The 15,665-nt window shown below is 36.6% G+C and overlaps 1 protein-coding gene across 8 annotated transcripts in view; it reads right to left on the bottom strand.

Annotated features, from left to right (window-relative positions):
• MNAT1 (MNAT1 component of CDK activating kinase) overlaps positions 1–15,665 on the bottom strand; it is a 209,753-nt gene that overhangs the window by 135,852 nt on the left and 58,236 nt on the right. For all 8 annotated transcript variants that reach the window (XR_010405207.1, XM_064571144.1, XM_064571143.1 and 5 more), the window contains exons 2-3: positions 12,482–12,634; positions 10,150–10,223 (exon numbers count right to left, since the gene is read on the bottom strand). Coding sequence is in view for 7 of the 8 variants with exons in the window: in XM_064571141.1 (XP_064427211.1) it covers positions 10,150–10,223; positions 12,482–12,634 (227 nt within the window). In the remaining variant the exon portion in view is untranslated. The remainder of the gene's footprint in view (positions 1–10,149; positions 10,224–12,481; positions 12,635–15,665) is intronic.

Below are 15,665 nucleotides of genomic sequence, written 5' to 3'. Positions count from 1 at the left end.
TGCAGCATCATTTATAATAGCCAAGATACGGAAGCAACTCACATGCCCGTCAATAAAGGAATGAATAGAGAAGATGTGGTGTATACACACACACACACACAATGGAATATTAGACAGAAAAAAAGGTGAGATCTTGGCATTTGCAACAACATGGACGGACCTGGAAGGTATTACACTAAGTAAAATAAACCAGAGAGAAAAAGTCAAATAGCTCCTAGACTTTTGGATTGTAGAAGCTTATAAGAATTGAAAAGTAATATTGGGAGACCAACATAGGGTTACCTATTTTGTTGAGTAAGGCATCAAACATACTCTAAAGACCAATCTGATCCATTATTTCATTTTTATCTCCTCAAAAGGCCAAAGGATTTCAGAACATCAACTTACCATAATCACTGTTAAAAACCCAGGCTCACCTACATATGTAGAAAAAACAAAAGCAATCATCAATGCTATTATATGCAATTTTAAAACTCTAGGAGAAATGAGAGAAACCGAGAAACAATAGTCCTCTAGCTACTTCTCCAGCTTTTTTACCACAAAGTAGAAAAGAAAATAGTAATGGTGGTAAACCAGGGAATCTGGCTAACATGCAATGGAAGGCATTCCCCATAAATTCCACTCTGGCCCCAACACAAAACAAAGAAGGAGGCTCAAAACTAGCAATTGCCCTTAGAAAGTCAACTGTGATCCATTTGTTAATGGAGTGTGATTCTGCTATCTTTGCCAATCACTCACAATTTACTCCTTATATTTAACAGGTCATCTACTGAGCCACCAAACCCAATAATCTTTTACAACCTCTACCATCCTCAGTATCTATGCCCACTTAACAATACTGATCACTTATTTTTCCTTAGGCACTTTCTTCTCTTGACTAATTTAATACATTCTCCTGATCTGTCTCCTACTACTCCAACTACTCCTTCCTGTTTCCATCTCTGGCTCTTCTTAGTCTCTAAGTAATCTGTATGATTCTGGCTTTTGCCCTCTTTCCTTCCCTCTCTATTCCTTGGGCGATTTCATCACTTCCCATAGTTTCAACCAAATAAATGCCAGGAAAAGCTGACACTATCTCAAAGTACATTTCAGAAAGCCAAACACATAATTATCTCCAAACCTGTTCCTCCTTGTAAAACCTTTATCTGTTACGATTCTCATGCTAAGACACCAAGATTTAACACCTGATTCATCTGACCCACTCTCCTTTACATTCTACAAGCAGCAGTAACCAAATCCTACAGATTGTACCATCAAAACCTCTTTAAAGCTGTCCTTATTCTCAAAGTGCCCTGACAATATACCATGCCAGATCGTATTTCTCCCCAGATCATTTATAATAATCTCTGATTTAACTTCCTATCTCCAGAATCTTTGCATCTGACCCTACACTCTAACGCAATCCATAATATACAATGCTGTCACACTAATATTTCTGAAGCACACCTCTAATGACCTTGCACCTCTACCATCCTATAGTCCTCTCATCCCTTCTGCCTTTCCTCTTTTTACTAGAAAAAAAAATCAAACACTTTTAGAATTCAGAACCCTTCACAATCCGGCTATAACTATTTTTCTCTCTCCTTTTTCTCTCTTGGAAGTAGACGGTCTGCATTTCCCAACTGTCCCATACATTTCCTGTTCCAGTTCCTTTGATCACACCGTTCTGCCTAGAATGCCTGATCCCCATTCTTACTACTGAAATTATACCCAATCTTTAAATGTCTACCCAAAAACTACCTTTTCTATGAAGTTCTCCCTGACTTCCCTAACTGGAAAGAATTTCCTTCTCTTATGTTGAAAACATTATTTACAGCTCATATAAAAATCTCTTTCTACTTCATATAATATGTATACACATACACAGTGTTCTTTACTTACACTTTATCTTGCACTCAAAGACCATATTTTATATAATCTCTGTATCATCCAGACATAAGGAAAGGAAAAAAGAAATTCAATGATTATCTATTCGGTTCCCAACACTATGGGGCTATAAGCATACAAAGAATTTCCTATTTTCAAAGGCTAAAGATCTCTCATTAAGGAGATCACCCCTAAACACATAAACTCAAGTAATAATACAGGACACTATAAGATCAAGTGACAATAAGGAAGAACTAAAAGTATCCTTGCTTCATGCATTAAATAATATCTAGCACTGTGCTAGCTGTTGAAGAAGTATTTATTAAAGGAATAAACTGTCCTTTTAATGGAATCAGCTACCAATTAACCCTACTAAAACAAAGTTCTGATTATGTCATTCAGTCACTCAGTTCACTCATTGCTCCTGCATCCACAATGCCTTGAAAAGGGAAAATCCAATCTTATCTCTTACAATGCTTTTCCCCTCTCTACTCTGTGAGTTCTGCAGATTCCTCAGAGCCTCTTCAAGAACCAATGGAAAGACTAAGCCATTCCAACCAGAGAGGCTTTGCTTCATTTGCTTGCTTGAAGTGATCCCTTCAAAATTTTGCTTGAAGAATACACTCTACATACACTGTGTGTGTATCAAGTATCTACGAAGTACATATGACAGGCACTATGTCCAGCATCTGGTCTAATGATATCACTTAATCCTCCCAATAACCTTCTGAGATAGGTACTTCTATTATTCACTTTAAAGATAAGGTTTAAAGACATTAAATAACTACATCCAAGTTATACAACCAGTAAATGTTGTAACTAGGATTTTAACATAGGCTATCTGATTCCAAAGCCTGAACTTTTATCTACAACACTAGTTGTATTGTTTCTCTCAATGCCTGAAAAACACTGGTAGCACAGTTCAGCTCTTCCTCTGCACCTATACAGGCTCCGCACTTTCCTACCATACTTGTGATCATACTGCTCCCAGAGAACCCCTATCTTAGTACCAACCTCAACCCAGAACTGTGGATGTCCATATCTGGCCCACCTTTCTATATGCAGCTTAATCACCAGCTCTTTCTTTATAACTCACTTTGCAGGTACAATCTCTCCATCCCTGAGTGCCCACAATACATTGCTAATAACATACTGGTGGCACTTATCCACTTTCTACCCTATAAAATTATTTTCAATGTACATATCTATTTGACCTAATAGAGTGTTCACTGAGGGCAGATTGTAGGTCTGATTCATCTTTATCACTTCCAACACTTCAATAAAATATTTCCAGTACATACCCATTAAAATGACCAAAATCCAATACACTGACAACACCAAATGCTGACATGGATATGGAGGAACAAGAACTCTCATTCATTGCAGCAGCAATGCAAAATGACACAATACTCTGGGAGACAGTTTATTTCTTACAAAATTAAACATATTCTCACCATTTTATCCAACAGTCACACTGCTTCGTATTAATCCAAAGGAACTGAAAACTATGTCCACACAAAAACCTGTACACAAATGTTTACAGCAGCTTTGTTCATAATTGCCAAAGCATGGAAGCAACCAAGATGTCCTTCAATAGGTTAATGGATAAATTGTGGTACATCCAGACAGTGAAATATTATTCAGCACTAAAACAAAATGAGCTATCAAATCATGAAAAGACAAGGAGGAACCATAAATGCATATTATTGCTAAGTCAAAGAAGCCAATTTGAGAAGGCTAATACTATATGATTCCAACTACATTACAATCTTAAAAAGGTAAATCTACAAAGACAGAAAAAGATCAATGGTTGCCAGAAGTTAGGGGAGGAAGAAGGGACAAATAGGCAGAACACAGATGAATTTTAGGGCAGTGAAACTATTCTGTAAAATATCATAATGGTGGACACATGTCATTATATATTTGTCCAAACCCATAAAATGCACAACATGAAGAGTGAGCTCTCATATAAACTATGGTCTTTGAGCAATAATGATATGTCAATGTAGGCTCATCGATTATAACAAATTTACCTCTCTGGTGGGGGGGATGTTGATAGCAGGGAAGTCTGTGCATGAGTGGGGCAGGTGGTATATGGGAACTCTGTACTTTCCACTTAATTTTGCTATGACTCTAAAACTGCTATAAAAAATAGTCTATTAAAAAAAAAAAAGGAATTTCCCATCTGGTAAGAGTTCAAGAAATACTTGGGAATTACCATAAGAGAAGAAAAAATAAATAAACCAATGCTAATGTTTATTATTACCTTTATAATTACAGATTTAATTAAAATGATCTTTATAATTATAGAACTGAATTCTACAGAATGGCAAAGCAAGCAGATATAAAGTACATGAAAAAAATTATCTTGGTTTCTTTTGGTTATAAATCTGAGAAGTAAAGGTAATCAAATTGATATCCTATACTGAACTCTAACAGAATATTTAGAGCAGTTAAGGAAAACAAAAAGTTTATCAGCAAGCTAGACAGGGTACTACTGATTCAAATTTTCTATTAAGTAGAACCCAGAAATAGGTAAAGTTGAATCCTAAGTGAAATTTATCTGTATACAACTTTCTTTTATGCTCATTAAAAACTTTGTAATCAATTCCAATAAAACTAAAATAACCAATTTATTTCATTTTTTCATTTAGAAAGCCAAGGTAATAGCAATATAATAGATACAAATTTATAATCATAAATAATACAAATTGCTTCCTTTAAAAAGAAAAAAATAGTTTTTTTAAAAAGTAAAGTACTATTTTAAAAACTTTTCAGATGAAGCAAGTCTCATTCATGCCATATGAATCAGGTTGGTATAATAGTCTTGAAGAAAAAAGAATACAAGATAATTTTCTATAACAATCATTTGCCCCTTTATCTGGCTGCTGGTTTAGCTCAGATGTTGACCTGCCTTTAGTCAAGTATTAAAAGGCAACAAAAAACCTATTGTATTTTCTGAAAGATTTAATGTTATTTAAGTACAATTTTGAAGTCTTTTTGACATCCAGAATTTATAATTAAAGCCCTTAGGACTTTCTCACCCTTTCAAAATAAGCATACCCTGAACCAAAAGAATAATCTATTTATTATGAAACTAAGAACAAACCTTTGAGATAATCCCTGTGGCCAAAAGGAACAAGAATTTTTATGTTTAGATTGTCATAACCACAGAAAGGAGCCTATTGTTTATGCTATAAGAAAGTTCATCTTCATGTGTGCCCCTTCTATTGTAATTTTATGCCATTATTATGCCAGTATCTTAAAATTTTTATATTTGTGATGTTGAAAGGATTCAAAATGAAATTTATTTAACCAAATGACCAATCCCCAATTTATAAATCCTCAAACATTGACTCCTTAGCCACCCTACCAACTCTATTCCTCTCACTCTAAGCCTAAACATCTTCAATAGCACCCTTCGACCTTTATTACTGAGTTCAATCTTCTTTTTCTTTTTTTTTAAAGATTTTATTTATTTATTTGACAGAGAGAGACACAGTGAGAGAGGGAACACAAGCAGGGGGAGCAGGAGAGGGAGAAGCAGGCTTCCCGCCAAACAGGGAACCTGATGCAGGGCTCCATCCCAGGACCCCAGGATCATGACCCAAGCAAGCCGAAGGCAGAAGCCCAATGACTGAGCCACCCAGGCGCCCCAAGTTTGATCTTCTTTAAGGTCCTTCAAAATATGGCCCCAATCTACTTCTTCTTCTTTCATCTCCTATTTCCCTAATTAGCACCCCATGTTCTAGACTCAGACTAGTAACTACTCTGAGACTTGCTAGCAAGCACTTTCATGGATCTAAGAGTCAGAAAAACCTATGTTCAAAATTTGGCTCCATTATTTACCAGCAATGTAATCCTGAGTACAATACTTAAGCTCCCTTTACCTCTTCTCAATATGCAAAATAAGGAATAAAAGTGCCTCTCTTAGAGCTGTGAAAATTATTCGAGATAATGTGAATACAGCATAGTCTGGAACTTAACATGTGCCCATTAAATTAACATTTTATACTTTTGATTAACACAGAGATCCAATACAGATATCATATTGAATTAATCATCTTTGAAAGCATGAATAAAACACAAAGTAGATAGCTACTGAAACAAGATTTTAAAAGAAAGTTTTATTTATACCATAACAATTAAAACAATGACACACAACTAAGAGGTGGAGCCACACCCTAACAAAACTTCAAAGAGCTAAAACTAGTCGTTCTCTCATTGCTTCACTCTCCACCCAACAAAACAATAAAAAATACTGCCTGTCCTCCAGCTTTTATTTTCTTGATGAATACTATCCTACTGCTTAAGGTCATCAATTTTAACTCATCCCTGCCTGCTCCTTCTCCCTCACCACCTATATCAAATTAGTCCTTGAATATTCTGTCTAAAACATCCCCTTTATCTATTCCACTCCCCTACTACCTGCTCGAAGCTCTCATTATTTCTCATCCACAACCCCTTAAAAATGTGCCCAGACTCAAGGATCTCCTGTCAATATTCCACATCGCTACCACACTATCCTGCTGGCTCACTATTGACCATAGAATAAAATCTTACCCTGAAAGCCTAGCTTGCAAAGTTCTCATTAACCCAGGTCTAGTCTGTTTCTCAAGCCTCATTTCTAGTAATTCCCCATGTTCTACTTACCTATAACATTACTTGCTCATTCTCCAACATATTCAATACCCTTATATCTCTGTTAATTTTGTCTTTTGCTAGAAATGTTCTTCCATCCTCTTCCCACCTGGTAAACTCCTATTCCATCTTTTAAGGTCAAATTCAAATATGACCTCTTCTCTGATCAAACTATACTTCTATTTCCCAATGTTGAATTAATTGTTTGTTACCTGTATTCCCATAACACTTTACAAATAAATGCCTATACTACTTTGGCATTACATTATAGTTATTAGTTTTTATAATTATTTCCCCCTTTAGAGTCTGTACTTACTGAAGGCAAAGATCATATATGCCCTGCAAGTAAAGTAGTTCACATAGAACAATTAATATCTGCTAAACTGAAGTTCAGAAAATAAACTCTAAGTCGAAGAGGCTAGACCCCAAATTTCATCAATATTTTCAAATACAATCAGAACTGCTCTTTATGCAGCATGATCAAGATTAGTAGCTGATTACTTACAAAAGTCTGTTAAGGGAGGGAAACACACATACACACTGCTTAAATATTTTAACTTAAAACATATATAGTGGGCGCCTGGGTGGCTCAGTTGGTTAAGTGACTGCCTTCAGCTCAGGTCATGATCCCAGGGTCCTGGGATCGAGTCCCACATCGGGCTCCCAGCTCAGCGGGGAGCCTGCTTCTCCCTCTGACCCTCTCCCCTCTCATGCTGTTTCTCTCCTGCTCACTCTCTAATAAATAAATAAATAATCTTTAAAAAAAAAAAACCATATATAGTAAGTACACAGTCATTCTCTAACTTAATGACCTATAGCCAATATCTAGTCTTTAATTAGTTTCTTTCGTTGCTTCTTTCTTATATAAACCATACTTGTCATCTATATTGTTCAGTTTCCATTTTCTAAAGTGGAGTAAGAACTTGAGAAGCAGAATCCTTTAGAAGGTGTGCACTTTTCTTCCCAACCATATAAACTACTTAATTAAATTACATAATTACAAGTATAAATAAATAAGAAGGCCTGGTTACCAATGCAAACAACTCTCAGTATATAAATGAACTGGTAAGAGAAGTACAGAGATGTACTTGTCATCTTCTAATGAACAAGGTTCATCATGTATTCATTATGCTTTGGGCTTCAATCAGTATATTTTATGGAAGGACTGAGAAATGTCAGTTACCCCAATGGATCAATTAAGTGGAGGTAAGTTAAGAAATCTTCGACATAACTGCAACTGAAGACAGTCCTTCATGAATATACATGATAGCAGAATCACTTTCAAATTAAATGCTCCAAGCCACCATTTTCTTATCTGTTAAGGAAAGGACTACATATGGTATAGCTGTAATAGCCAGACTTGCTCTTACCTGTCAATCCTGGCTCCTCCTTCTGGACATAAACATGGTCTTACCTATGGGCCCCCAGTTGTTCATATCTTCCAACTAATTCATCCCATAGAAAAAATATGTATGTTTAAAAATAATGGCTCAACCAGAACCTTATTCTAGAATCAAGATCCCCGCCTCCCTTCCCCACCTTCTTTGTCCATCGGTTTCTTTAGATTATCTATCCTACCTGCCTGCTTGGACTTGTAACCATGTATTACACCTTGCTCTCCGACATCTATAATCTCCTTTCTCTTTATTACCTGACCAGACTCTTACCTAATCATATTGCCTTTAGAATAAACATGAGCTGGATTTATTCCTGCTACTATCCAACTGTCTGTCCTATACTTAATATGTATATTCTATAGATCTAATCAGAGTTCTACACTTGCCCAGTTCTTACAGATTTCTTTCAGTTTATCTTCTCAGTCAATATCATAACTTTTCTACTTTGACTTGGCACTCCCAATTCTACCACTTTTTCAACTAAAATCCAAGCCACTGATGGTTGCTAAGATTACACATAAAGTGCAATGAATACCATCAGAATGAAAAAACTATGGCCCCAAGGCACTAAATGATCCCAGAAAAAGCTTAAGTTATATTCTGTACATGCTATTTGCTATGACATAATAAATGAACTTAGATATTTTGGAAAAGTTTCCATAACAGTTGAAATAAAAAGATTCTCTGGGTTTTTCTCGGTTAATAAAGAAGTTAAAGGCATTAGAATACTCCATTCCTCAAGAGTTTAAATTTTCTAAAAATTTTCCATATATAAACCTTCCTCTAAAGAATGATCAGTCTGTGGGCGCCTGGGTGGCTCAGTTGGTTAAGCAACTGCCTTCGGCTCAGGTCATGATCCTGGAGTCCCTGGATCGAGTCCCGCATCGGGCTCCCTGCTCGGCGAGGAGCCTGCTTCTCCCTCTAACCCTCCCCCCTCTCATGTACTCTCTCTCTCTCATTCTCGCTCTCTCAAATAAATAAATAAATCTTTAAAAAAAAAAAAAAGAATGATCAGTCTGTTATATTCATACTTTAAATATGAAATAACATAAGCACAGCTTGGCTATCAAGTTTGAGAGAAGAATAAAAAAGATGATTTAATTCTCTAAGTCTCATTCTTATTTCAGTCTGTAATTTTTGTCTCATTTCCAAACCTGTATTGAGGAATAATAATTATGGCAGCTAAAAAAAAACATTAATTTTTTTAATTGATGTGTAACAACTTCCAGGCTTTTTAACATCTCTGAAATCTTATTTAAGAAAGCAAAAATAATTCTTTCTAGGCTCCTGGGTGGCTCAGTTGGTTAAGTGACTGCCTTCAGCTCAGGTCATGATCCCAGGGTCCTGGGATCGAGTCCCACATCGGTCTCCCTGCTTGGCGGGGAGCCTGCTTCTCTCTCTGCCTCTGCCTGCCACTCCCCCTGTTTGTGCTCTTTCTCTCTGTCAAATAAAGAAATAAAAAAATCTTAAAAAAAAATTAATAATTCTTTCTTTTGATGAACATTTCCTTTTGACTAATCACAAAAGAAAGAAAAGGAGCTAAGATTACCCTAACCTCTGAGTCTAGAATAATACTAAATAAAAGAATGCCACTTCAATAGTCAACTGCTTCAAACTATTTTCAAACTACTATATGCACAGAGACATAAATGATAAACAACATATGGCTTTAGTCACCATAGGCAGATAATAGAAATCCTATTTTTAAAAAATCTGTGTACCTTTTCCTTGTGTTGACTCTAATACCTCCTCAACATATAGATAATATATACAGATACAGTCTTTCTTCCCAGCTATAAACTGATACTACTGTGGCGGCTGGGTGCCTCAGTTGGTTAAGTGTCTGCCTTTGGTTCCAGTCATGATCTCGGGGTCCTGGGATCAAGCTCTGTATCAGACTCTCTGCTCAGCAGGGAGCCTGCTTCTCCTCTGTCTCTGCCACTCCCCTGCTTGTGCGCTCTCTCTCTCTCTTTCTCAAATAAATAAATAAAATCTTGGGGGAAAAAAAAACAGTGATACCATTTTCCCTGAGACAAAATGTTTATTACTTAAGTATGTCCTTTACTTAAGTATGGCTTCAATTTAACAAACATGATTCCAGTACAACAGAAAGTAAATAGATAAAACATCAGCTATCACAATAAAACTTGTTAGAGATTTTATATGAGATGTTTATCTTTTAGGCATCTAAAAGATAAAAGCATACAGGGTAGCACACCAAAAGTACAAGCATCAAAAAACATACCAATTTCTTCCACTTCTTCCAGGAAATCATTATATTCTCTTAGACTAGGAAAGTCTTCTTCTCTTTTATTGTATCTTTAATAGAAGAAAAAATTCAACATATTACATATCTCTTGCTTCCAATATTATCTAAGTGGTTTGTTTCTTCTTACATATTTTATTCATGATACATAGAAAAGCACTGCTTATTACTTACTGCGTAAAACACTGTTTTCTTGACACCACGTTTGTAATTAGACCAAGAATGTTGTTCTTAAATTCTTATGATTACAGAGAAGGAACAGAATTAAGAGAGAATGATAAAATATGTTAAATCCTTCTAAAACTTAAGGAAAAGAAAGAAATTAGGAGCCTGATTTACTTCTTATAAATAGATTTGCTAATTTTCAGAAAGCTAAAAATTAATTCAAAAAACACCTTCCAATTTTTCATGACAATTATAATCTAAAGAATACCAGATCAGGAAATTCTATAAATATTGTAATGTCCCTGTGAAGAATTAGAAAACTACAAGGGATCAATTTAAAAAAAATTAATATAAAAGAGACTATCTAGGGCGCCTGGGTGGCTCAGTCGGTTAAGTGCCTGCCTTTGGCTCAAGTCATGATCCCAGGACCCTGAGATTGAGCCCCGCATCAGGCTCCCTACTGGGTGGGGAGTCTGCTTCTCCCTCTACCTCACTGCCTGCTTGTGCTCTCTTTCTCTCTCTCAGCTCTCACTCATGCTCTTGCTCTCTCTCAAATAAATAAATAAAATATTTTTAAAAAAATAAAATAAAAGAGACTATCTCCCAGAAGCAATACAAGTAATAAAAGAGCAGCCTGGGACATTGATAAAGTAACACAGGTTAAGTACCTAGAAAGATGCTGCTAAAACACTGGTGACCTAGGGGGCACCTGGGTGCATAGTCATTTGAGGGTCCAACTCTTGCTTTCAGCGCAGGTCATAATCTCAGGGTTATGAGATCAAGCCCCACATCAGGCTCTGTGCTGAGCATGGAGTCTGCTTGAGAGTCTTTCTTCCTCTCCCTGCCCCTCCCACTTCTGCATTCACTCTTTCTCTCTCTCTCTCTCTCTAAAATAAATAAACAAATCTTTAAAACACTGGTGACCTAGGTTGAAACATATACCACCAAAAAATATAATAATAATAATACATTAAGTTTTATATTAATTTGTTAAACTTCAAAAACAATAAGGTCACTTTTAATAAAAGGACAGATAAAATAAAACCCAAAACTATTCACAAACAGTAAAAACTAGGGGCACCTAGGTGGCTCAGTCAGTTAAGCATCTGCCTTTGGCTCAGGTCATGATCCTGGGATCCTGGGATCCTGAGATAAAGCCCGCATCGGGCTCCCTGCTCAGCGAGGAGTCTGCTTCTCCCTTTCCCTCTGCCCCTCTCCCTGCTTGTGTGCTCTCTCTCTCATTCTCTCTCTCAAATAAATAATCTTAAAAAAAAGAGAGAGTAAAAATGAAATTATAAATGAAAAAGATAATATTAAAAATAAATATATTGGGCACCTGGGTGGCTCAGTTGGTTAAGCGACTGCCTTTGGCTCAGGTCATGATCCTGGAGTCCCTGGATCGAGTCCCGCATCGGGCTCCCTGCTCAGCGGGGGGTCTGCTTCTCCCTCTGACCCTCCCCCCTCTCATGTACTCTCTCTCTCTCATTCTCGCTCTCTCAAATAAATAAATAGATCTTTAAAAAAAATAAAATAAAATAAAAATAAATAAATAAATATATTATGTACACACACAGATATATATGAAAATAAATTATAGCTAACACATTATTTTCTCTAGCACACTTCAAATCTCAACTTAAATGATACCTTCACAGGCCCCACCTGATATCAGTGATCCACACCAACACTCAGTCACTAACTTCGTAATATTCTTCTCAATTTATAACCATACAGTTGTTTAGTTTGCCTGTTTTATTATCTATCTCCATGCTATTCTATACTACTATACTGTAAGCCTTATAAGGGCAAGGTTCATAGCTATTTCACTCATTTCATACCTAATGCCTAATATGAATAACACAGCATTCACACACAGTAGGTACTCAATATGTATTTAAGTAAATTATAAAATAAATAGTAAATAAATTGTAAAGCTATCAAACAAAATGATCTACTCTTCTCTAACAAAGGCTAGATAACTATTCTTCAAGTACTTAATTTCTGTTGAACAAATGCATAGACGAATTTGTGCATTTATTCACTTGCCAAACTATCCATATTTCCATCAGTAAATAATTATAGCAATTATTGAAATAATACTTAAAGTCCTCTTTGTATACTGAATCATTCAAACAATAATAGTTACATTTTTAGGACTTTTTTCCGAATCTCAACCTCCTTGTCCACAGTAGGATCTTCAAAGAGTTGTACCCTGAAGTTGCTCTTTCTAAGTGGAGTGCCACACTCAGGACAGTTTCCAGCTCCTCTCATAAACAGTAAATCCACACAACTTTCACACCTGTAAGGAGAAAATACAAGGTAAACTTAAGCCAATACTCAAATCCACAACAATTTGTATATAGTTTACCCTTTTTTTGTTGTTTTGGTGGTTTTTTGTTTGGGTGCGTTTTTCTGGCAGGGGAGCAGAGATAGGAAAATTAATCATTGCTACTTAAAAATCTCACACACAAAAAAACACTTTTAGATATTTATTTTCATTTGGAGCTTACATTTTAGACATAGGTACCCCAAGGGATACCAGTTTCACTTTACAAATTAAACAAATTTACAAATTAAAAGAAATTGTGTTGGGGGCTAGGCAGATTCAGAGGTAGCAGGATAGGGAAAAGTCAAAGAGGCATGTAAAAGAATGATCTATGGTCACCTCCATTCTCAGTCTAGTAACACTCTTAGATCTAGGCAAGAGAAGCCTCCTCCAAAGGCCTACACTTTAAAGCACTCTGCAAGAAGATGTGGTCCATATATACAATGAATATTACTCAGCCATCAGAAAAGATGAATACCCAACTTTTACATCAACATGGATGGGATTGGAGGAGATTAGGCTAAGTGAAATAAGTCAAGCAGAGAAAGTCAATTATCATATGGTTTCACTTATTTGTGGAACATAAGGAATAGCATGGAGGACATTAGGAAAAGGAAGGGAAAAATGGGGGGGGGGATTGGAGGGAGAGATGAACCATGAGAGACTCTGGACTCTGAGAAACAAACAGGGTTTTAGAGGGGAGGTGGGAGGGGGGATTGGTTAGCCCGGTGATGGGTATTAAGGAGGGCACGTACTGCATGGAGCACAGGGTGTTATACGAAAACAATGGATCGTGGATCACCACATCAAAAACCAATGATATATTGTATGGTGACAAACATAAAAAAATAAATAATAATAATAATAATAATAATAATAAAGTACTCTGCAAATCACAATCACTAAAACAAAGACTTTTTTTCTCTTTCAGCCTTATAAGATAGAAGTTGTTTTGTTGTTGTTGTTGTTGTTTTGTTTTTGGGGTGTTTTTTTTTTGAAAGTTCAGTAAGCAATTGAACAAATAGAAATTACAAGTGATAGTTGAAAGAGGTCTTCTCCACCCCTGCCCCACCCCAGGCCAAAGGAGAAGGAACTGATGGTACCCCAGTATCTATGGAGAAAGCAGAAAAATCACCACAGCTTCTGCCCTGAGAAATCACAGAAGGAATGGTTCCTCATAAAAGTTTTAATCAGTTAAAGTTGGCTGCCCCAAATCCACCAGGACTGCCTAGGAAAGCCATATTTCCCAGATACCTGCATTCCCTCCTTTCTTCTTGGGAAGTACAATTTGGGGAAGAGTTTAGAATCTCCTGGAAGTCTGGAGTTGGAAAAACAAGGACCTAAAGAGGTCAACCTCTCTATACTGGATTCCTAGGAACCTGAGAAGATCAGTTCACACTGTTTTTGATGGGTCCAGGCACCACTCAACCATCCTTGCCCTGTCCCAAGATATCCATGCTACTAATCACACTAATAAAGTAGAAAGGCTGGCTATAAGAAAACCAACAGTTCCTTTAGCCTCTGGGTCTTGAGGATGCAGCCCTGGGAAGTAAGTGGACAGCATGGGAACTCAAGACTGTGCCAAGGGTGTAGCTTGGTTCTTAACCAATATTTAAACATTTTGATATACAGTCCTCTAGTTGCAATCTTGCCCAACTCCACATACATTAGGGCTATACCAGCCCTAATCACTTCTTTCTTAGCATTATCTGAAACTATTTTTTTAAAGATTTTATTTATTTATTTATTCATGAGAAACAGAGAGGCAGAGGGAGAAGCAGGCTTCCCGCAGAGCAGGGAGTCCAACAGGGGACTCGATCCCAGGACCCCAAGATCATGACCTGAGCCAAAGGCAGACGCTTACCCAACTGAGCCACCCAGGTGCCCTGAAATTATTTACGCGTTGATTTTCTGTAACCTCTATGAGGATGGAGGATGTATTTACACCTCATGAGAGTAGGAATCTGGCCTACCTGTTCTCTATCCCCAGTGCCTCACAGATAATAAGTACTCAAAAAACTATACATAATAAAAAAAAATGAATATAAAAGGGGAAAAGAGAAAATTTAATGAGTAAGGGGAACATTTATTTCTTCCAGGTATGTAGCTGACATGGTGCCCTGAAATTATTTACGCGTTGATTTTCTGTAACCTCTATGAGGATGGAGGATGTATTTACACTTCATGAGAGCAGGAATCTGGCCTACCTGTTCTCTATCCCCAGTGCCTCACAGATAATAAGTACTCAAAAAACTATACATAATAAAAAAATGAATATAAAAGGGGAAAAGAGAAAATTTAATGAGTAAGGGGAACATTTATTTCTTCCAGGTATGTAGCTGACATGTGGAATAAGCTAAATGAGAAGAATGACATAGGGAAATAAGAATTTTTAAGGTTGGTTATTAATAAAATAATAACATTGACCTTTGCAATTTCTATCTTAACAGTGCCATCAAATATTAGAGGGGAAAAAAAGTTCCTAAGAGAACACAGATACAGCTGTCATTATCATGATCAACAAAACCCCAGAAAATTCACTTTAGGATTCGCAAGATTGGGAGTGGTACATTTCCCCTAATCTTTGTGGTTAGAGAAAATGAAATCTAACTACAGAAGTTGAAAATGAGCACACTTTAAAACTATACTAACTAGGGGTGCCTGGGTGGCTCAGTCAGTTGAGCCTCTGACTCTTGGTTTCGGGTCAGGTCACGATATCAGGGTCGTGGGATTGAGCCCCGGGCTGGGCTCTGCGCTGAGCCAGAGTCAGCTTAGGATTCACTCTCTCCTCTCCCTCTGTCACTCCCGCTTGTGCTCTCTCTCTAAAATAAATAAATAAATCTTTTAAAAAATAAATAAATAAAACTACACTGACTAAAGATATTTATAAGCAAGGAGCCATCTAAAATACTCAAAAAAAAAATCAAACCACAAATAATATTCTATATTTCAAGGCCCTGGAGAGTAGACTCAGTTGAGAATTCATTTAACAAGGTAATACAGG

Source organism: Mirounga angustirostris, unplaced genomic scaffold (genome assembly GCF_029215605.1).
Source record: "Mirounga angustirostris isolate CCGP_5_RB_7025 unplaced genomic scaffold, mMirAng1.0.hap1 SCAF_9, whole genome shotgun sequence".
NCBI lineage: Eukaryota > Metazoa > Chordata > Mammalia > Carnivora > Phocidae > Mirounga > Mirounga angustirostris.
The sequence above is the reverse complement of the archived record's forward strand: the minus strand, read 5'-3'. Positions and strand labels throughout refer to the sequence as shown.